Below are 18,957 nucleotides of genomic sequence, written 5' to 3' on the forward strand. Positions count from 1 at the left end.
GACCTTTTTCCGCCATTCAGAAGAAGCTCTTTTTTATCAAGGAATAGTAGGCTTACTCCGATTGATCAAGGTGGAAATTGTGTCATCATTCTCCCGCCTCCCCACCTTGGTCAACCAAAGGAAACCTTACATTCACTGATACAAATACAAGGCTTCTGGTGAATAGTGGAAAGGCTTTAGGGCTGATTCACACATCTATGGTGCAGATTGAAGCTCAGGTTTTACAGCTAATTGATACAGTAGTTCACAGGTTCACGTCTAGTTCAAGACAGGATTAGCTCAGGATTTTATCTTGTTCAAACATATGCGGTTTAGAAGCAGTTCACTTTGAAGTCAATAGCCTATAATCCTCACATGAACTGGACCGCACTGCTCAGAAATTGGACATGACTTTTTTTAAAACCGCTCTGAATCTGCACCTCCAGCGCACCAGACATATGTGAACAGGCACCCTAGAAATCAATGTTATTTCACGTCATGTAGATTCCACATATATTTGAACGGGCACTTAAGGCTGACTCTAGTTTTGGCAGGAGACGGGAAGTTTCCCATACTGCTGCGGAACAAAGCTCCGCATAATGCAAGTAATTGATGCTACTACAGTGTTAGAGCACACCCAGCAGCCGCATCAGTTAGTAATAGTCCAGCTATTTAACCACTATCACACTAGCGCTATCACACTTTGAATGACAATTGGGCGGTCATGCAACACTGTACCCATATGAATTTTTTAGCATTTTTTTGAGACATAAAGCTTTATTTTGGTGGTATTTTATTCACCACTGGGATTTTTTTTTTTTGCTATATAAATGAAAATGTTCAAATATTTTGAAAAAAAGTGTTTTTCCTATAAAATTTTGCAAATAAATAATATTTCATCATAAATCTTGGCCAAAATGTATTCAGTTATCTTTTTAGTAAAAAAAAACAACCCAAATTTATAACGAAAAATTATAAATTTAAAAAAAAAAATTTACTTTTGTTTTTTTTTTGTTTGTTTTTTTACATACTGTCACCCTAGCAGTACAGTGTCATCATGGTGACACTGTACTACTTGTGGGGGGTGATGAAGATTTTTTTTTTTTACACTGATTGCTTTTACAGCCTTTATGAGTGTAAATGCAATCATTTCTCCTTCTCCTTCAGCCAGAGGGCTGCATTCTTGCAGCCATTGAGAAATGCTGTGTGAGCTGTGATTGGTCACAGCTTGTCACATGGTGCAAGGCTGTTGTGAATAGCCTTGTACCATGTGACCTCTGTGATCATTCACAGATTTCAAACGTAGTAAGCAATGATGTCAGAAGTGACATCTTGCTTACTACTCTGCATGTGATCACTGACCACCCAGTGATCACATGATCGGGACCTAGCACAGAGGTCCGTACGACGCTTGGTGTTCCACTGTGTCCAGAGGACACAGCAGGCACCGGATTGCGGTGCTGTGCACTCCCAGGGAGCGCACACAGCTTGAAAATGTGGACACCGTTTATGAACGGCAAACCGCCCCTGGACTGCCACCGTCTGGCTGTTTATATACAGCGGCCGGACGGCAAGTGGTTAAAGTCAATGTAAACCTGAAATTCTACTTTTCTTTTCTTTGTAACTTCCCTGTGATGCATACTTATAATATGTTATCCTTATTTATTTGACTTGTTTGATCTTTTATTCTCAAAACTTTTTTTCAGAGTTATTAAACATTTACTGCAACCTGTATTTGAAACCAAACCGTGTGATAAACAGATTGCTGGTGGCTCGCCTTATCCACACCCTCACCAGAGGATGCTGTCTGCAGGTTGAGGGCCTACATTCTAAGTTCTTTTCTTTCTTTTCCATGGTGATGGCCAGAGTCAGGTAACTATAATATTCTATTTAAAGCACGCCAAAAACATAAGATGAAAATTTATCCAGCCGTTGTCAGTCATTTAGGAAATTTACGTATGCCCGAGCCAACTGTTCTTCATGGGGAATTCTTGATAGATCTAGTATGAACACTTTCTGTAACCCCCGTTGCTGCTGAGATAAGTTGGCACCAGTGGTGTATTTTTCCATTTGTCTCCTCCCTACTTTCTTGCCTGGCCCCTCCCTCATAGCCAAAGAGACAAATGCTCAGGGGACCTAAAGTGATTGTAAAAGTGAAGTGACTGGCCTCAGATGATAACACAGTCATGAAGCAAATCTTCCTACACACAGCAAGTTGTACTTGCTTATCTGCAGTCCTCTCTTCTCTACATCCATTCAAAGTCAAGAATTTATACAGCTTATCTGAGAGTTCAAAAAAAGGGGTGGAGAGCTGAAGGTACACACTCTGGAGCTCAGTGAGTAGTGGTCTGAGAGTTGATTGGAAGGAAGAGACAAACCCCCCCCCCCCCCCTCAACGCAGCACACAGGGACAGAGTTGATGCTGTCAATCTCCTGGGATCCTGTCCCCTGTCATATTTTTTTTCTTGGTGTCAGAAAAACTTGTCAGAAGTGATTCATGCTGATAGCAAAGGAATGAAGCAGCAGAGAAAAATGACACCTAATACTCTTAATTGAGACAAGTATACACTATTGAGATCTATGCTTTGTTCATATTCCAACTCTTGTTAATAATACCAGCCCATACCAGTACCCCACCTCCACCTTGCTGGTATCTGTGGAGTTCTGTGCCCGTTACTGATCCAGCCAGAGGCCCATCCATCTGGTCCGTCAAGAGTCGCTCTCATCTCATCAGTCCATAAAACCTTTGAAAAATCTGTCTTCAGATATTTCTTGGCCCAGTCTTGATGTTTCAACTTATGTGTCTCATTCTGTGGTGGTCTGGTTTCAGCCTTCCTTACCTTGGCCATGTCTCTGAGCCCTGAACACCTAGTACTTCTGAGCACTCCAGGTAGGTTGCAGTTCTGGAATATGACAGCACTGAAGGATAATGAGTTCCTGATAGCGTCTCATTTTCGGTTCTTCTCAAACCTTTGGCAGTTAATTTGCCTCTTTTTTTTCCCAACACTCTTGTGACCCTTTTGACTATTTGCAACAAATATTTGATTCTGTGATCACACCCCAATATCTTAGCAATTTCAAGAGTGCTGCATCCCTCTGAAAGACTTAAAATTTTTGAATTTTCAGAGTCGGTTAAATCTCTTTTTTGGCCCATTTTCCCTGAGGAAAAGAAGCTGCGTAATAATTATGCACACCTTCATATAGGGTGTTGATCTCCTTGGGCCACACCCTCCCTCATTACACAAATACATATCACCTGATATGCTTGAATCCAATAAGCATTCAGGTTTATACAGTTTGGAGTTGGACAATATGCATAAAAATTATGATTTGGTCAAAAAACTCACTTGTCTAATAATTGTGCACACAGTGTACATGCACATCTGACCAACATCTGAGGTGTATCGTCAGTTTAATATCAGTGATAATTGTGATCCTGTTTGTGGGGGGTAATAAACAGGTACTGCTAAGCAACAATGAAGTACGTTTTTTTTATGATCCTCTTAAAGTCAAAGGCTAATTCCAACTTTTCCAAAACAATAATTAATGCACTCATATTGCAAAAGCAAAAATGTGCCTTAATTATGTTTTGCATTGGAGGCTGGAAACCATTGCAGCTGCGATCAGTGGATCACAGGTACAGCGATCCTGCAGACTTGACCATCAGGCCACCTTGAGTTATTTGGGCTGGAGGAAGTAATAATGGAATGCACATCTTCGCCATACTTGTGCTCTATTAAGAAATAAAAGCCCTAATGTTGTGAGGCAAATGGAAGAGGGAGGAGCCATGCATGACTGCTCCAAATTTGACAGGTGTTGGTGGAACAGTAGCTAATGATTCCGTAGATGGTGAGGGCTGCAGACTCCGGTCATGTTTTATGCTACACCCTAAATGGTGGGTGTAAAATGAAACATGGTCAAAAAGATGGACTTTATGTAGTTAACACCAGAAAATCAATTTTTCAAAGTCCTTAATTTCTGAAGATTTAGATGAGCAGAAACCGTACATCACAACTAATTTAAGATCAGAAAAATGAACTCCATAAAATGATTCTGAGCCAAGTTTAGTCATTCAAAAAAATCATGTACTACTGCAATATATCAACACACACTAACATTAGTCAAAAAAGGGACACCAACAAATCTATCAATAGAAATACAGTCAGTACTGTATGTAATTGGCTTTAAAGGTAAAAAAGGGTTCGCCACAGCTGAAATTTTATCATATATAAATTGATTTCTTCTTGTGGACGATTAGGTATGGATTGGTGACCAGGAAGCTTTGAATTTTGGTGGAAAGCTGGCTTGTACCAAACTGTGTTAAGACATATCCCTTAAACATTTAGTCAAAAAATCCCTTAGTCAAAACATTTGGATAGAGTAGAGGAGGGATAGAATCCCTGTCCGGTTTTATTGCTGATCTTTGTCATTGCTAAGGAGCTTCACCCTCACTATTTGTTCTGGTCACCACACCATTGTCATAGATAGAAAGTGATCAGGACTCCAAAACTTTACAATTGTCTCCAGACAGTAGGGATACCTGTTGTGGTAACATTTGTCTGAGAGGGTTTACCCTCACTTTGAAAATACTGCCACTGCCTTCCTAATGTATAAGTGTGTGTGTGTTTATGTGTATCTCTCTATCTATATATATCTATATATATATATATATATATATATATATATATATATATATATACAGTGAGGAACAGAAGTATTTGAACACTCTGCGATTTTGCAAGTTCTCCCACTTAGAAATCATGGAGGGGTCTGAAATTCACATTGTAGGTGCATTTAAATGCAGTTAAAAAAGAGGTACAATTCAAAAAAAAATTCAGGAAATCACATTGTATGATTTTTAAAGAATTTATTTGTCTTGCACTGCTGAACATAAGTATTTGAACACCTAAGAAACAGCAAGAATTCTGGCTCTCAAAGACCTGTTACTGTGCCTTTAAAAAGTCCACCTCTACTCCACTCATTAATCTAACTTCGTAGCACCTGTCTGAGCTCTTTAAAGACACCTGTCCACCCCACAGTCAGTCAGATGCCAACTACTACCATGGGCAAGACCAGAGAGCTGTCAAAAGACACCAGAGACAAAATTGTGGACCTCCACAAGGCTGGAAAGGGCTACGGGGCAATTGCCAAGCAGCTTGGTGAAAATAGATCAACTGTTGGAACAATTGTTAGAAAATGGAAGAGGCTAAAGAAGACTGTCAGTCTCCCTCGGACTGGGGCTCCATGCAAGATCTCACCTCGTGGGGTATCACTGATGATAAGAAAGGTGAGGAATTAGCCCTGAACTACAAGGGAGGAGCTGGTCAATAACATGAAGAGAGCAGGGGCCACAGTTTCAAAGGTCACTGTCGGTAGAACACTACGCCGTCATGGTTTCAAATCATGCATTGCACGGAAGGTTCCCCTGCTCAAGTCATCACATGTCCAGGCCCGTCTGAAGTTTGCCAATGACCATCTGGATGATCCAGAGGACGCATGGGAGAAAGTCATGTGGTCAGATAAGACCAAAGTAGAACTTTTTGGTCTAAACTTCACTTGTCGTGTTTGGAGGAAAAAGGATGAGTTGCATCCCAAGAACACCATCCCTACTGTGAAGCATGGGGGTGGTAACATCATGCTTTGGGGGTGCTTTTCTGCGAAGGGGACAGGACGACTGCACTGTATTAAGGAGATAATGAATGGGACCATTTATTGTGAGATTTTAAGCAACAACCTCCTTCCCTCAGTCAGAGCATTGAAGATGGGTCGTGGCTGGGTTTTCCAACATGACAACGACCCGAAGCACACAGCCAGGATAACCAAGGAGTGGCTCCGTAAGAAGCATATCAAGGTTCTGGAGTGACCTAGCCAGTCTCCAGACCTAAATCCAACAGAACATCTTTGGAGGGAGCTGAAACTCCGTGTTGCTCAGCGACAGCCCCAAAACCTGACAGATCTAGAGGAGATATGTGTGGAGGAGTGGGCCAAAATCCCTGTTGCAGTGTGTGCAAACCTGGTCAAGAACTACAGGAAACGTTTGACCTCTGTAATTGCAAACAAAGGCTTCTGTACCAAATATTAACACTGATTTTCTCAGGTGTTCAAATACTTATGTTCAGCAGTGCAAGACAAATAAATTCTTTAAAAATCATACAATGTGATTTCCTGAATTTTTTTCTTTTTAAATTCTGTCTGTCAGAGTGGGAATGCACCTACAATGTGAATTTCAGACCCCTCCATGATTTCTAAGTGGGAGAACTTGCAAAATTGCAGGATGTTAAATACTTCTGTGTGCCAATCTCACTGAGTATATAGTGTATATATGTATATATATATATGTGTGTGTGTGTATATGTATGTATGTATATATATATATATATATATATATATATATATTGTGGTGGTTTATGTAATCATTTATATTAAATGCTTAGAGAGGTGTCCTATCCCTTAACAAAATATTGCAGTGCCTCCAGCCGTTAAAATACGGCAAATATTTAAGAAACCAATAATTTGGACACCTAATATTTTGATCACCACTTAATAATATAGCTTGAATTCTTTCACCAATATGATTTTGTACCATATACACAAAATCTGCCTTTTTGATAAATTTATTTATGTACAAATATTTTTATATATAGTAATACAGGCGCAAAATACTGGTGATGAATATATACTCGTACACACAATCAAAGATATAATACGTTAGTCTTTACAGTATCATACAAGATATGATTATCAAATAAGGGAAAACAAAATTTTTGGGAAGTTGGTTGCAACCTATAGTGCTTCAGATATTATTTCTCATATCCCGCGGTCGTAGATAAGAAAGTATCTCTGATAATTAGCACCACAACAACACTACAAATTAGTATGCAATATATATAACCTCAATACGAATATTAAAACAGTTATAGTTATAATCATATAGATAATCTTAATACATTCCTAACCACACAATACAAATGTTGTCAATCTTAGAAAGTTTGAAATATTAAAGAAAATTACAATATTTTGGCACAGTCTCACCACTCCCAGAATCTCGATTTTGAGGCCTCCCAGTGGGATGCAATTGGAAAAGAAATGTTTCTGGGCAGTCAGGCACTAGAATTGAAATGAGCATCAGCGTCTCTGGCGAAAATCTTTTCCTTCAAAATGGCAGCTGGAAGTTCTCAGCAAAATGGCCGCAGGTAGCAAGTGAGTATAGTGCAGTATATAGTAGTAGTAGGGTAGTGAAGGAGTAGTAGAAGTCTTAGAAGTTGTCAGAAGATGTCAGAAGATTAAAGTTAAAGTTCATAGAAGATTTTAGACCTCAGGATATAATAGCCCATTGTGACAGTTTAGAGGTCTTGTTTGGTAATCACACACTTTCCAAAGTTTTTTGGAGAAATCAGACAATAAGGATTTCATCTCACCATTGTCACTTTTGTACTTTGTGTTTGCTCACCTGCAGACATTCAAATAGTGGTGTTTTATGCAGGCCATAGATGGGTCGAAAATCGGCCGATTTTTCGGCCGAAAATAAAATCGGCCGATTTTCGGATTGTTAGTGGGTTAATAGGTCGGCCGTTTTTCAGTATTTTGGCAGATTTTTTTTATCGGTAAAGTTTGAAAAAAATCGGCCGATTCATTTTACCGATAAAAAATCTGCGCATGAGCAGTGACCTGCAAAAGGAAGACAAAAAGAAGAAGAAGAGGAAGAAGAGGATGAAGAAGAATTCCAGTCCTGCAAAAAGTGTCCCTGCAGAGAGCTCCGCTATTTCTTTGACAGTTCTTTGACATTTATAACGGCTGCAACAATGTATCTATTTGTTTCCGAATAAAACCATCTTTATCTGAAATGGATACAAATAGATACAATGTTGCAGCTGCTATAAATGTCAAAGAACTGTCAATGAAATAGCGGAGCTCTCTGCAGAGACACTTTTTGCCAGCTGTAGACGGGATGAAAATCGGACGTTTTTTTTTTTTTTTTACCATTCCTGGTAACGTCAGCCAATTGAACAACCGATTTTTTGTTTTTTTTTTAAAGAAAAATTGGCCGGTTTTCTCCCCATCTACGGCCTGCATTAGTCTCATTGTATCTTAGACCAATTTCTTCCACTCTTTTTTTTTTTTTTGTAACTTCCTGGAGGGTCACTGGAAATCAACCTAGGATGTTAACCCCTGACAGTCAGCTAGGATTCCCAATTTGGGATGATATAATTTTTCTTAATAAACAGTCCAAAAGTCATCACAATATATATGTATATGTGTGTGTGTGTATATATATATATATATATATATATATATGGTTCAGTTATAAAAGTTTGCAAATAAATATTTGTTCTTTATAAATTTAGGCAAAGATGTATTCTGCTACATTTCTTTGGTGAAAATAACCCAAATTAGTATTATTTAGTCTGTAGGAAAGTTATAGCATTTATAGCGTTCACAAACTTTGGGATATATCTGAAAATTGATCAATCCTGAAGTACTGACAGCCAATCTAATTTCTTGAGGCCCAAAAAATTCAGAACAGTACAGATATCCCCCAAATAAGAGGCATGGCGTGTTTTTTGAAGTTGTAATTATTTTGTCATTTTTCTGAAAACGAGGAAATTAAAAAAAATGATTTTCACAATTTTTTTTTTTTACATACTGTCACCAGTGCAGTACATCATCATCTTATAACTGGCATGGCGGTGATCAGGGACACTGACTGGTGACAGTACGAAAATTAAATTTTTTTTTATAATTTTATTAAAAACATTTTTAAAATGTTTTATTTTTAATTTTTTCTTAATTTTTTTTTTCATATTGCACTATGACCAAAGTAGTATAATGTTACCATAGTAACATTGTACTGCTTTGGGGAAGTGATCAATATATATATATATATATATATATTTATCTTTTTTTTTTTTTTTACACAATTTGCTTATAGCAAAGAATTACTTTGCTACAAGCAAGCATTTAACTGAATGAAATCAATTCATTCAGGGGTTGTTTTTGTGATTAGCTGTGATTTGGCCATGGCTAATCACATGACACAGCTGGGCTGTGATTGGCCCAGCTTGTGCATGTGATCGCTGTGACCATTCACAGCTAGACACACTTGTATACAATGGATGGCATGAAATGAAGGCATCCATTGTATACAACTGTCATGTGACCTGCTGTGATTGGTCACATGGTACTGGCAATGGGGTTGGTACACAGATCTGTCATCGGCCGTGTCCAAGGTACATGGCCGGTGACAGATCTTGCTACTACGCGGCCCTGTGGGCATGCGCAATGCGCATTCCGGGAAGGACACCATATGGTGTCCACCCGGAGGTACAAGCTGTTTGCCTGGCTGCCATCTGGCTATAGGCCGGGCGGCAATTGGTTAATTGCAAACAAGATTTTTTAATTTGCACACACAAAAAAGTATTTTCCTTTCAAATTAGTTCAAGACCATGTGTTAGGAATGGACTGGCCAGCAATGGTGGGACTCACCTGCCTTTTGATCTGCAGTACCAGGGCTGGCCAGCGGGTGCTCCCAGCAATCAGAGACTCAACCTTTCAGCCAGCTAATACCTGGAACTGATGATGCTGGGGTATTTAAGGGATGGCCAGACCCACAGACTCTGCCTTGGTGTTGTGTTTGTCCTGGGCCCTGTATCTGTCCTGCATCCTGTTTCTGTCCTGCATCCTGTTTCTGTCCCTCTGCCTGACCCTCTGTACTACGCTGCTTGTTACCTGTTTTGATCTCTGGCTTGTGACCCGGACCATCCCTCTGCCTGACCCTTTGTACTACGCTGCTTGCTACCTGCTGAACCTGGCCTGTGACCCCGACCATTCTCTGCTTGCTCCCCCTGTACCTACCTGCCCAATTGATATTGACCCGGCCTGCCTGACGACGCTTGCTTGTATGTACTGTTATCTGTGGGTGGTTTGGTTTGGTTTGTTTGCACTGTATTATGTTTAGTATTGCACTGCGTTTATGTTTGTATGGTTAGTGTTAATAAATTGTATTGTTTATCACATATCTGAAGTCTGCGTTTCCCTGCATCAGTCACACACCTCTGGTCATACCTGGGAGCCCTGACATTACACCAAGGCCAATCCTGACCAGAAGTGGCTGCACAGGGAAGCCATCTTGGCTTGTTGATGGGAAGGATGGATCTTGATGAGGTTGAATATTTATATCTGCTAGTGTTTGATGACAGGGAGTATGCTTATCAAACTCTGAAGGAGTATCCCCGGGATCAACTACTAGAATGTATACGGCTCGCTCATGTTCTAGTAGATCAGGGCACAGTGTTCTCTGAGGTGCAGCCTTTGATTGAGGTTTGTGCTGAGTTGGTTTCATCTGGTTCCCCCGAATGCAGGGATGAATTTTTGCCACCATTTAGTGCAGACCAGGTAGAGTCCCTGGTGTGGTTATTAGAGGATGATGTGGGTTACTTTCTGGAGCGTTATTCCACATGTTCACCACAGACACTAAGAGATTGTATAAACGCAGTGCAGTCATTGACCAGACAGGCTTTGTGTAAGCTCAGCTTTGTTCAACCCATACTGCAGACATGGACAGACTTGTTGCACCCAGCCTCAGTCAGCTTACAAAGACCCAGTCCTGCTTCTAATCTATTTCCTCAAAACTCTATTCCTGCATTCCCAACAGCTCCTCCTGCCCTGCTATCTACCGCATGTCAGTACCCTGTTCCCACTCGCTGCACCTATCCTGCCTTTAACCCTGTAAAAGAGCCCTCTGTAGCAACCGCTCCCTCTCCTGTTCCATCCTCCAGTTCTTCTCTGTCTCCAGCTGCTCCATTCGTTTGCAGACCTGCGTTTACTTGCAGTGCTCCAGTAGTTAAAACCAGAAAAAAGCGAAAATTCTTTCCAACCAATACCATCCTGCCAGTATCCAAACCGGTGAGCCTGCCTTCCGTGGTTCAGCCTGAAGCCTCTACTCAGCCTGAAGCCTCTACTCAGCCTGAAGCCTCTACTCAGCCTGAAGCCTCTACTCAGCCTGAAGCCTCTACTCAGCCTGATGCCTCTACTCAGCCTGAAGCCTCTACTCAGCCTGAAGCCTCTACTCAGCCTGAAGCCTCTACTCAGCCTGAAGCCTCTACTCAGCCTGATGCCTCTACTCAGCCTGATGCCTCTACTCAGCTTGAAGCCTCTACTCAGCCTGAAGCCTCTACTCAGCCTGAAGCCTCTCTTCAGCCTGATGCCTCTCTTCAGCCTGATGCCTCTCTTCAGCCTGATGCCTCTCTTCAGCCTGATGCCTCTCTTCAGCCTGATGCCTCTCTTCAGCCTGATGCCTCTCTTCAGCCTGATGCCTCTCTTCAGCCTGATGCCTCTACTCGGCCTGATGCCTCTACTCGGCCTGAAGCCTCTACTCGGCCTGATGCCTCTACTCGGCCTGATGCCTCTACTCGGCCTGATGCCTCTACTCGGCCTGAAGCCTCTACTCGGCCTGATGCCTCTACTCGGCCTGATGCCTCTACTCGGCCTGATGCCTCTACTCGGCCTGATGCCTCTACTCGGCCTGATGCCTCTACTCGGCCTGAAGCCTCTACTCGGCCTGAAGCCTCTCTTCAGCCTGATGCCTCTCTTCAGCCTGATGCCTCTCTTCAGCCTGATGCCTCTCTTCAGCCTGATGCCTCTCTTCAGCCTGATGCCTCTCTTCAGCCTGATGCCTCTCTTCAGCCTGATGCCTCTACTCGGCCTGATGCCTCTACTCGGCCTGAAGCCTCTACTCGGCCTGATGCCTCTACTCGGCCTGAAGCCTCTACTCGGCCTGAAGCCTCTACTCGGCCTGAAGCCTCTACTCGGCCTGAAGCCTCTACTCGGCCTGAAGCCTCTACTCGGCCTGAAGCCTCTACTCGGCCTGAAGCCTCTACTCGGCCTGATGCCTCTACTCGGCCTGATGCCTCTACTCGGCCTGAAGCCTCTACTCGGCCTGAAGCCTCTACTCGGCCTGAAGCCTCTACTCGGCCTGAAGCCTCTACTCGGCCTGAAGCCTCTACTCGGCCTGATGCCTCTACTCGGCCTGATGCCTCTACTCGGCCTGATGCCTCTACTCGGCCTGATGCCTCTACTCGGCCTGATGCCTCTACTCGGCCTGATGCCTCTACTCGGCCTGATGCCTCTACTCGGCCTGATGCCTCTACTCGGCCTGATGCCTCTACTCGGCCTGAAGCCTCTACTCGGCCTGAAGCCTCTACTCGGCCTGAAGCCTCTACTCGGCCTGAAGCCTCTACTCGGCCTGAAGCCTCTACTCGGCCTGAAGCCTCTACTCGGCCTGAAGCCTCTACTCGGCCTGAAGCCTCTACTCAGCCGGACGCCGGCATTCAGCCTGATGCCTCTACCCAGCATGATGAACTGATCCAGCCTGACGATCCTATTAGGCCAGTTGACTCGATGCCCGCTGTTGATCCAGATGATCCGGTACCTGCTCCGGTGCCCGCTGTCGAGCCAAATGACCTGATGCCTGGTGACCCAGTGCCCGCTGTCATACCTGGTGACCCGATGCCCGCTGTCGAGCCAGACAATCCGGTACCTGATGACCCGGTGCTCACTGTCGTGCCTGTTGACTCGGAGCCCACTGCCTTGCCAGATGACGCGGTGCCCGCTGTCGAGCCAAATGACCTGATGCCTGGTGACCCAGTGCCCGCTGTCCAGCCAGACGATCCAATGTCTGACCCAGTGCCCGCGGTCATACCAGTTGACTCGGAGCCCACTGCCTTGCCAGATGACGCGGTGCCCGCTGTCGAGCCAAATGACCTGATGCCTGGTGACCCGATGCCCGCTGTCCAGCCAGACGATCCAATGTCTGACCCAGTGCCAGCGGTCATCCCAGTTGACTCGGATTCCACGGTTGTGCCTGGTGACTCGGTGCCCGCCGCCCCGCCTGGGGGCCCGAGACCTGTCGTTCCGCCTGGGGGTCCGGCGCCCGCCACTCCGCTTGAGGGCCCGAGACCTGTCGCTCCTCCTGGGGGTCCGGCGCCCGCCGCTCCGCCTGAGGGCCCGAGACCTGTCGCTCCGCCTGGGGGTCCGGCGCCCGCCGCTCCGCCTGAGGGCCCGAGACCTGTCGCTCCGCCTGGGGGTCCGGCGCCCGCCGCTCCGCCTGAGGGCCTGAGACCTGTCGCTCCACCTGGGGGTCCGGCGCCCGCCGCTCCGCCTGAGGGCCCGAGACCTGTCGCTCCATCTGGGGGTCCGGCGCCCGCCGCTCCGCCTGAGGGCCCGAGACCTGTCGCTCCGCCTGGGGGTCCGGCGCCCGCCGCTCCGCCTGAGGGCCCGAGACCTGTCGCTCCATCTGGGGGTCCGGCGCCCGCCGCTCCGCCTGAGGGCCCGAGACCTGTCGCTCCTCCTGGGGGTCCGGCGCCCGCCGCTCCGCCTGAGGGCCCGAGACCTGTCGCTCCGCCTGGGGGTCCGGCGCCCGCCGCTCCGCCTGAGGGCCCGAGACCTGTCGCTCCGCCTGGGGGTCCGGCGCCCGCCGCTCCGCCCGGGGGCCCGGTGCCTGCCGCCCCGCCCGGGGGCCCGGTGCCTGCCGCCCCGCCCGGGGGCCCGGTGCCTGCCGCCCCGCCCGGGGGCCCGGTGCCTGTCGCCCCGCCCGGGGGCCCGGTGCCTGTCGCCCCGCCCGGGGGCCCGGTGCCTGCCGCCCCGCCCGGGGGCCCGGTCGCCCCGCCCGGGGGCCCGGTGCCTGCTGCTCCGCCCGGGGGCCCGGTGCCTGCTGCTCCGCCCGGGGGCCCGGTGCCTGCTGCTCCGCCTGGTGGCCCGCTGCCTGCTGCTTCGCCTGGTAATCCGATGTGCCTCTGCCCGGAGTTCTGCCCGATGTGCCTCTGCCCGGAGTCCTGCCCGATGTGCCTCTGCCCGGAGTCCTGCCCGATGTGCCTCTGCCCGGAGTCCTGCCCGATGTGCCTCTGCCCGGAGTCCTGCCCGATGTGCCTCTGCCCGGAGTCCTGCCCGATGTGCCTCTGCCCGATGTGCCTCTGCCCGATGTGCCTCTGCCCGATGTGCCTCTGCCCGATGTGCCTCTGCCCGATGTGCCTCTGCCCGATGTGCCTCTGCCCGATGTGCCTCTGCCCGATGTGCCTCTGCCCGGAGTCCTGCCCGATGTGCCTCTGCCCGGTGTGCCTCTGCCCGGTGTGCCTCTGCTCGATGTGCCTCTGCCCGGAGTCCAGCCCGGTCTGCCTCTGCCCGGAGTCCAGCCCGGTCTGCCTCTGCCCGGAGTCCAGCCCGGTCTGCCTCTGCCCGGAGTCCAGCCCGGTCTGCCTCTGCCCGGAGTCCAGCCCGGTCTGCCTCTGCCCGGAGTCCAGCCCGGTCTGCCTCTGCCCGGAGTCCAGCCCGGTCTGCCTCTGCCCGGAGTCCAGCCCGGTCTGCCTCTGCCCGGAGTCCAGCCCGGTCTGCCTCTGCCCGGAGTCCAGCCCGGTCTGCCTCTGCCCGGAGTCCAGCCCGGTCTGCCTCTGCCCGGAGTCCAGCCCGGTCTGCCTCTGCCCGGAGTCCAGCCCGGTCTGCCTCTGCCCGGAGTCCAGCCCGGTCTGCCTCTGCCCGGAGTCCAGCCCGGTCTGCCTCTGCCCGGAGTCCAGCCCGGTCTGCCTCTGCCCGGAGTCCAGCCCGGTCTGCCTCTGCCCGGAGTCCAGCCCGGTCTGCCTCTGCCCGGAGTCCAGCCCGGTCTGCCTCTGCCCGGAGTCCAGCCCGGTCTGCCTCTGCCCGGAGTCCAGCCCGGTCTGCCTCTGCCCGGAGTCCAGCCCGGTCTGCCTCTGCCCGGAGTCCAGCCCGGTCTGCCTCTGCCCGGAGTCCAGCCCGGTCTGCCTCTGCCCGGAGTCCAGCCCGGTCTGCCTCTGCCCGGAGTCCAGCCCGGTCTGCCTCTGCCCGGAGTCCAGCCCGGTCTGCCTCTGCCCGGAGTCCAGCCCGGTCTGCCTCTGCCCGGAGTCCAGCCCGGTCTGCCTCTGCCCGGAGTCCAGCCCGGTCTGCCTCTGCCCGGAGTCCAGCCCGGTCTGCCTCTGCCCGGAGTCCAGCCCGGTCTGCCTCTGCCCGGAGTCCAGCCCGGTCTGCCTCTGCCCGGAGTCCAGCCCGGTCTGCCTCTGCCCGGAGTCCAGCCCGGTCTGCCTCTGCCCGGAGTCCAGCCCGGTCTGCCTCTGCCCGGAGTCCAGCCCGGTCTGCCTCTGCCCGGAGTCCAGCCCGGTCTGCCTCTGCCCGGAGTCCAGCCCGGTCTGCCTCTGCCCGGAGTCCAGCCCGGTCTGCCTCTGCCCGGAGTCCAGCCCGGTCTGCCTCTGCCCGGAGTCCAGCCCGGTCTGCCTCTGCCCGGAGTCCAGCCCGGTCTGCCGCTGCCCGGAGTCCTGCCCGGTGTGCCAGTCTTTGATATCCCGCCAGTTACCAGACCCGGGCGGTGGAACATTTTGCCCAGCTAGGACTGTTTGGAGCGTCCTGAGGCCGCTCCTTGGGGGGGGGGGGGTACTGTTAGGAATGGACTGGCCAGCAATGGTGGGACTCACCTGCCTTTTGATCTGCAGTACCAGGGCTGGCCAGCGGGTGCTCCCAGCAATCAGAGACTCAACCTTTCAGCCAGCTAATACCTGGAACTGATGATGCTGGGGTATTTAAGGGATGGCCAGACCCACAGACTCTGCCTTGGTGTTGTGTTTGTCCTGGGCCCTGTATCTGTCCTGCATCCTGTTTCTGTCCTGCATCCTGTTTCTGTCCTGCATCCTGTTTCTGTCCCTCTGCCTGACCCTCTGTACTACGCTGCTTGTTACCTGTTTTGATCTCTGGCTTGTGACCCTGACCATCCCTCTGCCTGACCCTTTGTACTACGCTGCTTGCTACCTGCTGAACCTGGCCTGTGACCCCGACCATTCTCTGCTTGCTCCCCCTGTACCTACCTGCCCAATTGATATTGACCCGGCCTGCCTGACGACGCTTGCTTGTATGTACTGTTATCTGTGGGTGGTTTGGTTTGGTTTGTTTGCACTGTATTATGTTTAGTATTGCACTGCGTTTATGTTTGTATGGTTAGTGTTAATAAATTGTATTGTTTATCACATATCTGAAGTCTGCGTTTCCCTGCATCAGTCACACACCTCTGGTCATACCTGGGAGCCCTGACACCATGATGCAAAAATGAATACACCCCAATGAAAGTCTTATGCAGGCCATTATGTTGCTACAGAAAATATTTTTTGTGGCCAAGAATTTTCTTTTCTTTCCAGGTCACAGCTCATGCTCATTTCTTTTTCAATTCCATTTCTCGCATGATTCTTCCATCACTGTTTAGAAATTGTTCGTTTTTCAAAACATGCCCAATCACTGAAATTCAATGGTCGCTCAATAAATGGCCGTTGCTGTGGTCTACTGGTGGTGCGAAATTCGAGTAAAATTCTTATAGAAAAGATTTTTTTTTAAAACAAATTCTTTTGGAATTTGACCCATGTATGGCTGGCTTTAAGAACAAAGCTATATTTTAGACTGGGCATACATTATACAATTTTCTTTAGAAAATTGCTTTAGATTTACCAAAAACCATATAATATGAGGTCAAACATGAACAACACTTTCAATTGTATCAATTAAGAAGGCTCTTGCACTACATAGTTGAAGGTAAATCTAAAGAAAATTGGGCAGGAATTGAACAGAAAATTGTATAGTGTATGTTCTTCCTAAGGCTGACCATACATTTTACAATTTTCTTGAGAATTTTGCTTTAGATTTACCAAAAATCATATAACCTAACACTTTGTTAAATTGTATCCAATTAGGCAGGCCCTTGCACTACATAGTGAAAGGTAAATCTAAAGGAACTTGTAAGAGACAAAAAAATCCTAATTAGCAAGAATTCAACTACAGGTGAGTCTAATTATTAATTAAACGGGTCCATCAGACAGTTGCTCATAAAAGGGCGTTACTTAAAAAAGAAAACCCCTTTCCATTTCATGCTGTCAGCAATGACACCACATGGAAGAGAAATGTCACAAGGCCTGAGAAAGAAAATACTATCTTTACATGAAGAATGCTGAAGGCTACAAGAAGATAAGAAAAGCTTTACTTATCAGTCAGAATACTGTACCAAGAGTGATACAAATATTTAACAAAGATGGAACTGCAACCATCTCACAGAGATGTCCAGGCAATCCACAGAAGTTAACCCCTCGACTTGAGTGTCTTCTGATGAGAAGGGTTGAAATAAGTCACCATGCAAGTTCACTTCAGTTAGCTAAAGAATTAGAAAGTCAAACTGGGGTTATCGTTTCCCACGACACAATACAGCGTACACTGCAGAGGAATGGCATGCATGAGTATCGTCCACGAAGGAAGCCTCTCCTAAAGCCCATGCACAAAAAACCCTCCTAGAATTTACCAGGGCCCATGCTGAAAAAGACAATGACTGGGACTCTGTACTCTGGAGTGATGAGACCAAGATAAATGTTTTTGGAACTGATGACTTCAAAACTGTATGGCATCGCAAAGGTGAGGAGTACCAAGAATAATGCATGGTGCCTACAGTGAAACATGTTGGTGGCAGTGTCCTCCTGTGGGGCTGCTTGAGTACTGCTGGTGTTGGGGAGCTGCATTTCATTGATGATATCATGAATTCACAGATGTACTGCTCTGTATTTAAAGAGAAGATACTACCATCACTCCGTGCCCTTGGTTATCATGCACGTTTCCGACATGACGATCTAAAACACACATCTAAGGCCTCTGTTGCATTTCTGCAGAAGAACAGGGTGAAAGTGATTCAGTGGCCAAGTATGTCTCCTGATCTGAACCCAATCGAACACCTACAGTGAATCCAGAAAGTATAATCTTTTATTGTCCTATTTGAAGTTGCTGCTTAAATTAATATACGTTAAATCCGCTCTACATTTTTAATTTATTTATTGGATGCTGTAGAGTATTTTTTTTTTTGTATTACTGGGATTGGGATTCTCTGAGATCATGTTATTCTTAATGGGTGGTTGTCGCAAACGTGCGCAACAGAAACGGACGCAGTCCGCCATTTTGTTAAGAATCTCCATTTTCTCCCCTCACTCTCCTTCCCCCCTCCCTCCTCACTCTGAGAGTCACAGTGACAGTGTATGTGTGTGTTACAAAATGTCACAGGAGGGTCATAGGAGTTATAAGGCCCCCCCCCCCAGGGAGTCGGGGCCTAGCTGTCTGATAACCTGTGCCATTTCACACCTCGGAAAAGAGAAGGCAAGCTTTCTCAGGAGTTGAGAGAGATTCCAACCTAATAAAACCTAACTCAGCTAAGGAGACAGAAACAGATAACCTCTGTTAAATACATTTTTTTGCTACGTCTCATATCTTGGAATATGAGACTTACATAAAAACCGAGCATATCGCCCGATGGGCTAAGAGGAGCCGAACATTTTGGTAGGTCACTCACCTTGTCTCGGACACACAGGAAAGCAGAAAAATAGATCTCATGAACCGTTCAGTGCACACTTTCATAATTCATATCTAATTAATCCTCAGACCTGTCTGCATAATAATCTACCCGCGGGTGGGATGTCCCTTGTGCAGATGGACAGTTATGGACCAAAATATGAGTTAAGGGAGATTTTGCTCTAGTTGAGGCATCCACCCATATCTCCACGCACTAAGCGGGGATTGGTCCTTGATTTCAGAAACACCCCCTGCTGGGGACAACAAAATAGGCTGTCAGGCCTAAGAGTGGTTAGTTGAAGCCGTCTTCCATTTTAACATCAATACCACCTGGGAAGCCCCTGCCTTTTGCTCTGAAACTTGGATCTGCTAACCCAGGACTTTGGCAAGTATTTTAACCCTTTCACCTCTCTCTGATATCTCTTTGCTGTGCTATGGTTCTTTGTATATGTGTATGTATATATATATATATATATATATATATATATATATCTTAGGTACATCTTTTTCTGTAAATATTTTATTGCACCTGTTTGACCTTTTAGTAATAAATTTTTCCTTCTGAAAGTGTTGAACTGTTTCTATAGCGCTTTATTGCAATTTACGAATTCCTGC

At 47.2% G+C, this 18,957-nt stretch overlaps 1 protein-coding gene across 1 annotated transcript in view; it reads left to right on the forward strand.

Annotated features, from left to right (window-relative positions):
• Positions 1 to 18,957, forward strand: part of ATM (ATM serine/threonine kinase) — a 194,638-nt gene that overhangs the window by 6,304 nt on the left and 169,377 nt on the right. Inside the window, exon 5 of the mRNA XM_089691116.1 lies at positions 1,686 to 1,851. Within this exon, the coding sequence (XP_089547242.1) occupies positions 1,686 to 1,851 (166 nt within the window). The remainder of the gene's footprint in view (positions 1 to 1,685; positions 1,852 to 18,957) is intronic.

Source organism: Staurois parvus, unplaced genomic scaffold (genome assembly GCF_062004578.1).
Source record: "Staurois parvus isolate SC_StPar_1 unplaced genomic scaffold, SC_StPar_1.0 ptg000550l, whole genome shotgun sequence".
NCBI lineage: Eukaryota > Metazoa > Chordata > Amphibia > Anura > Ranidae > Staurois > Staurois parvus.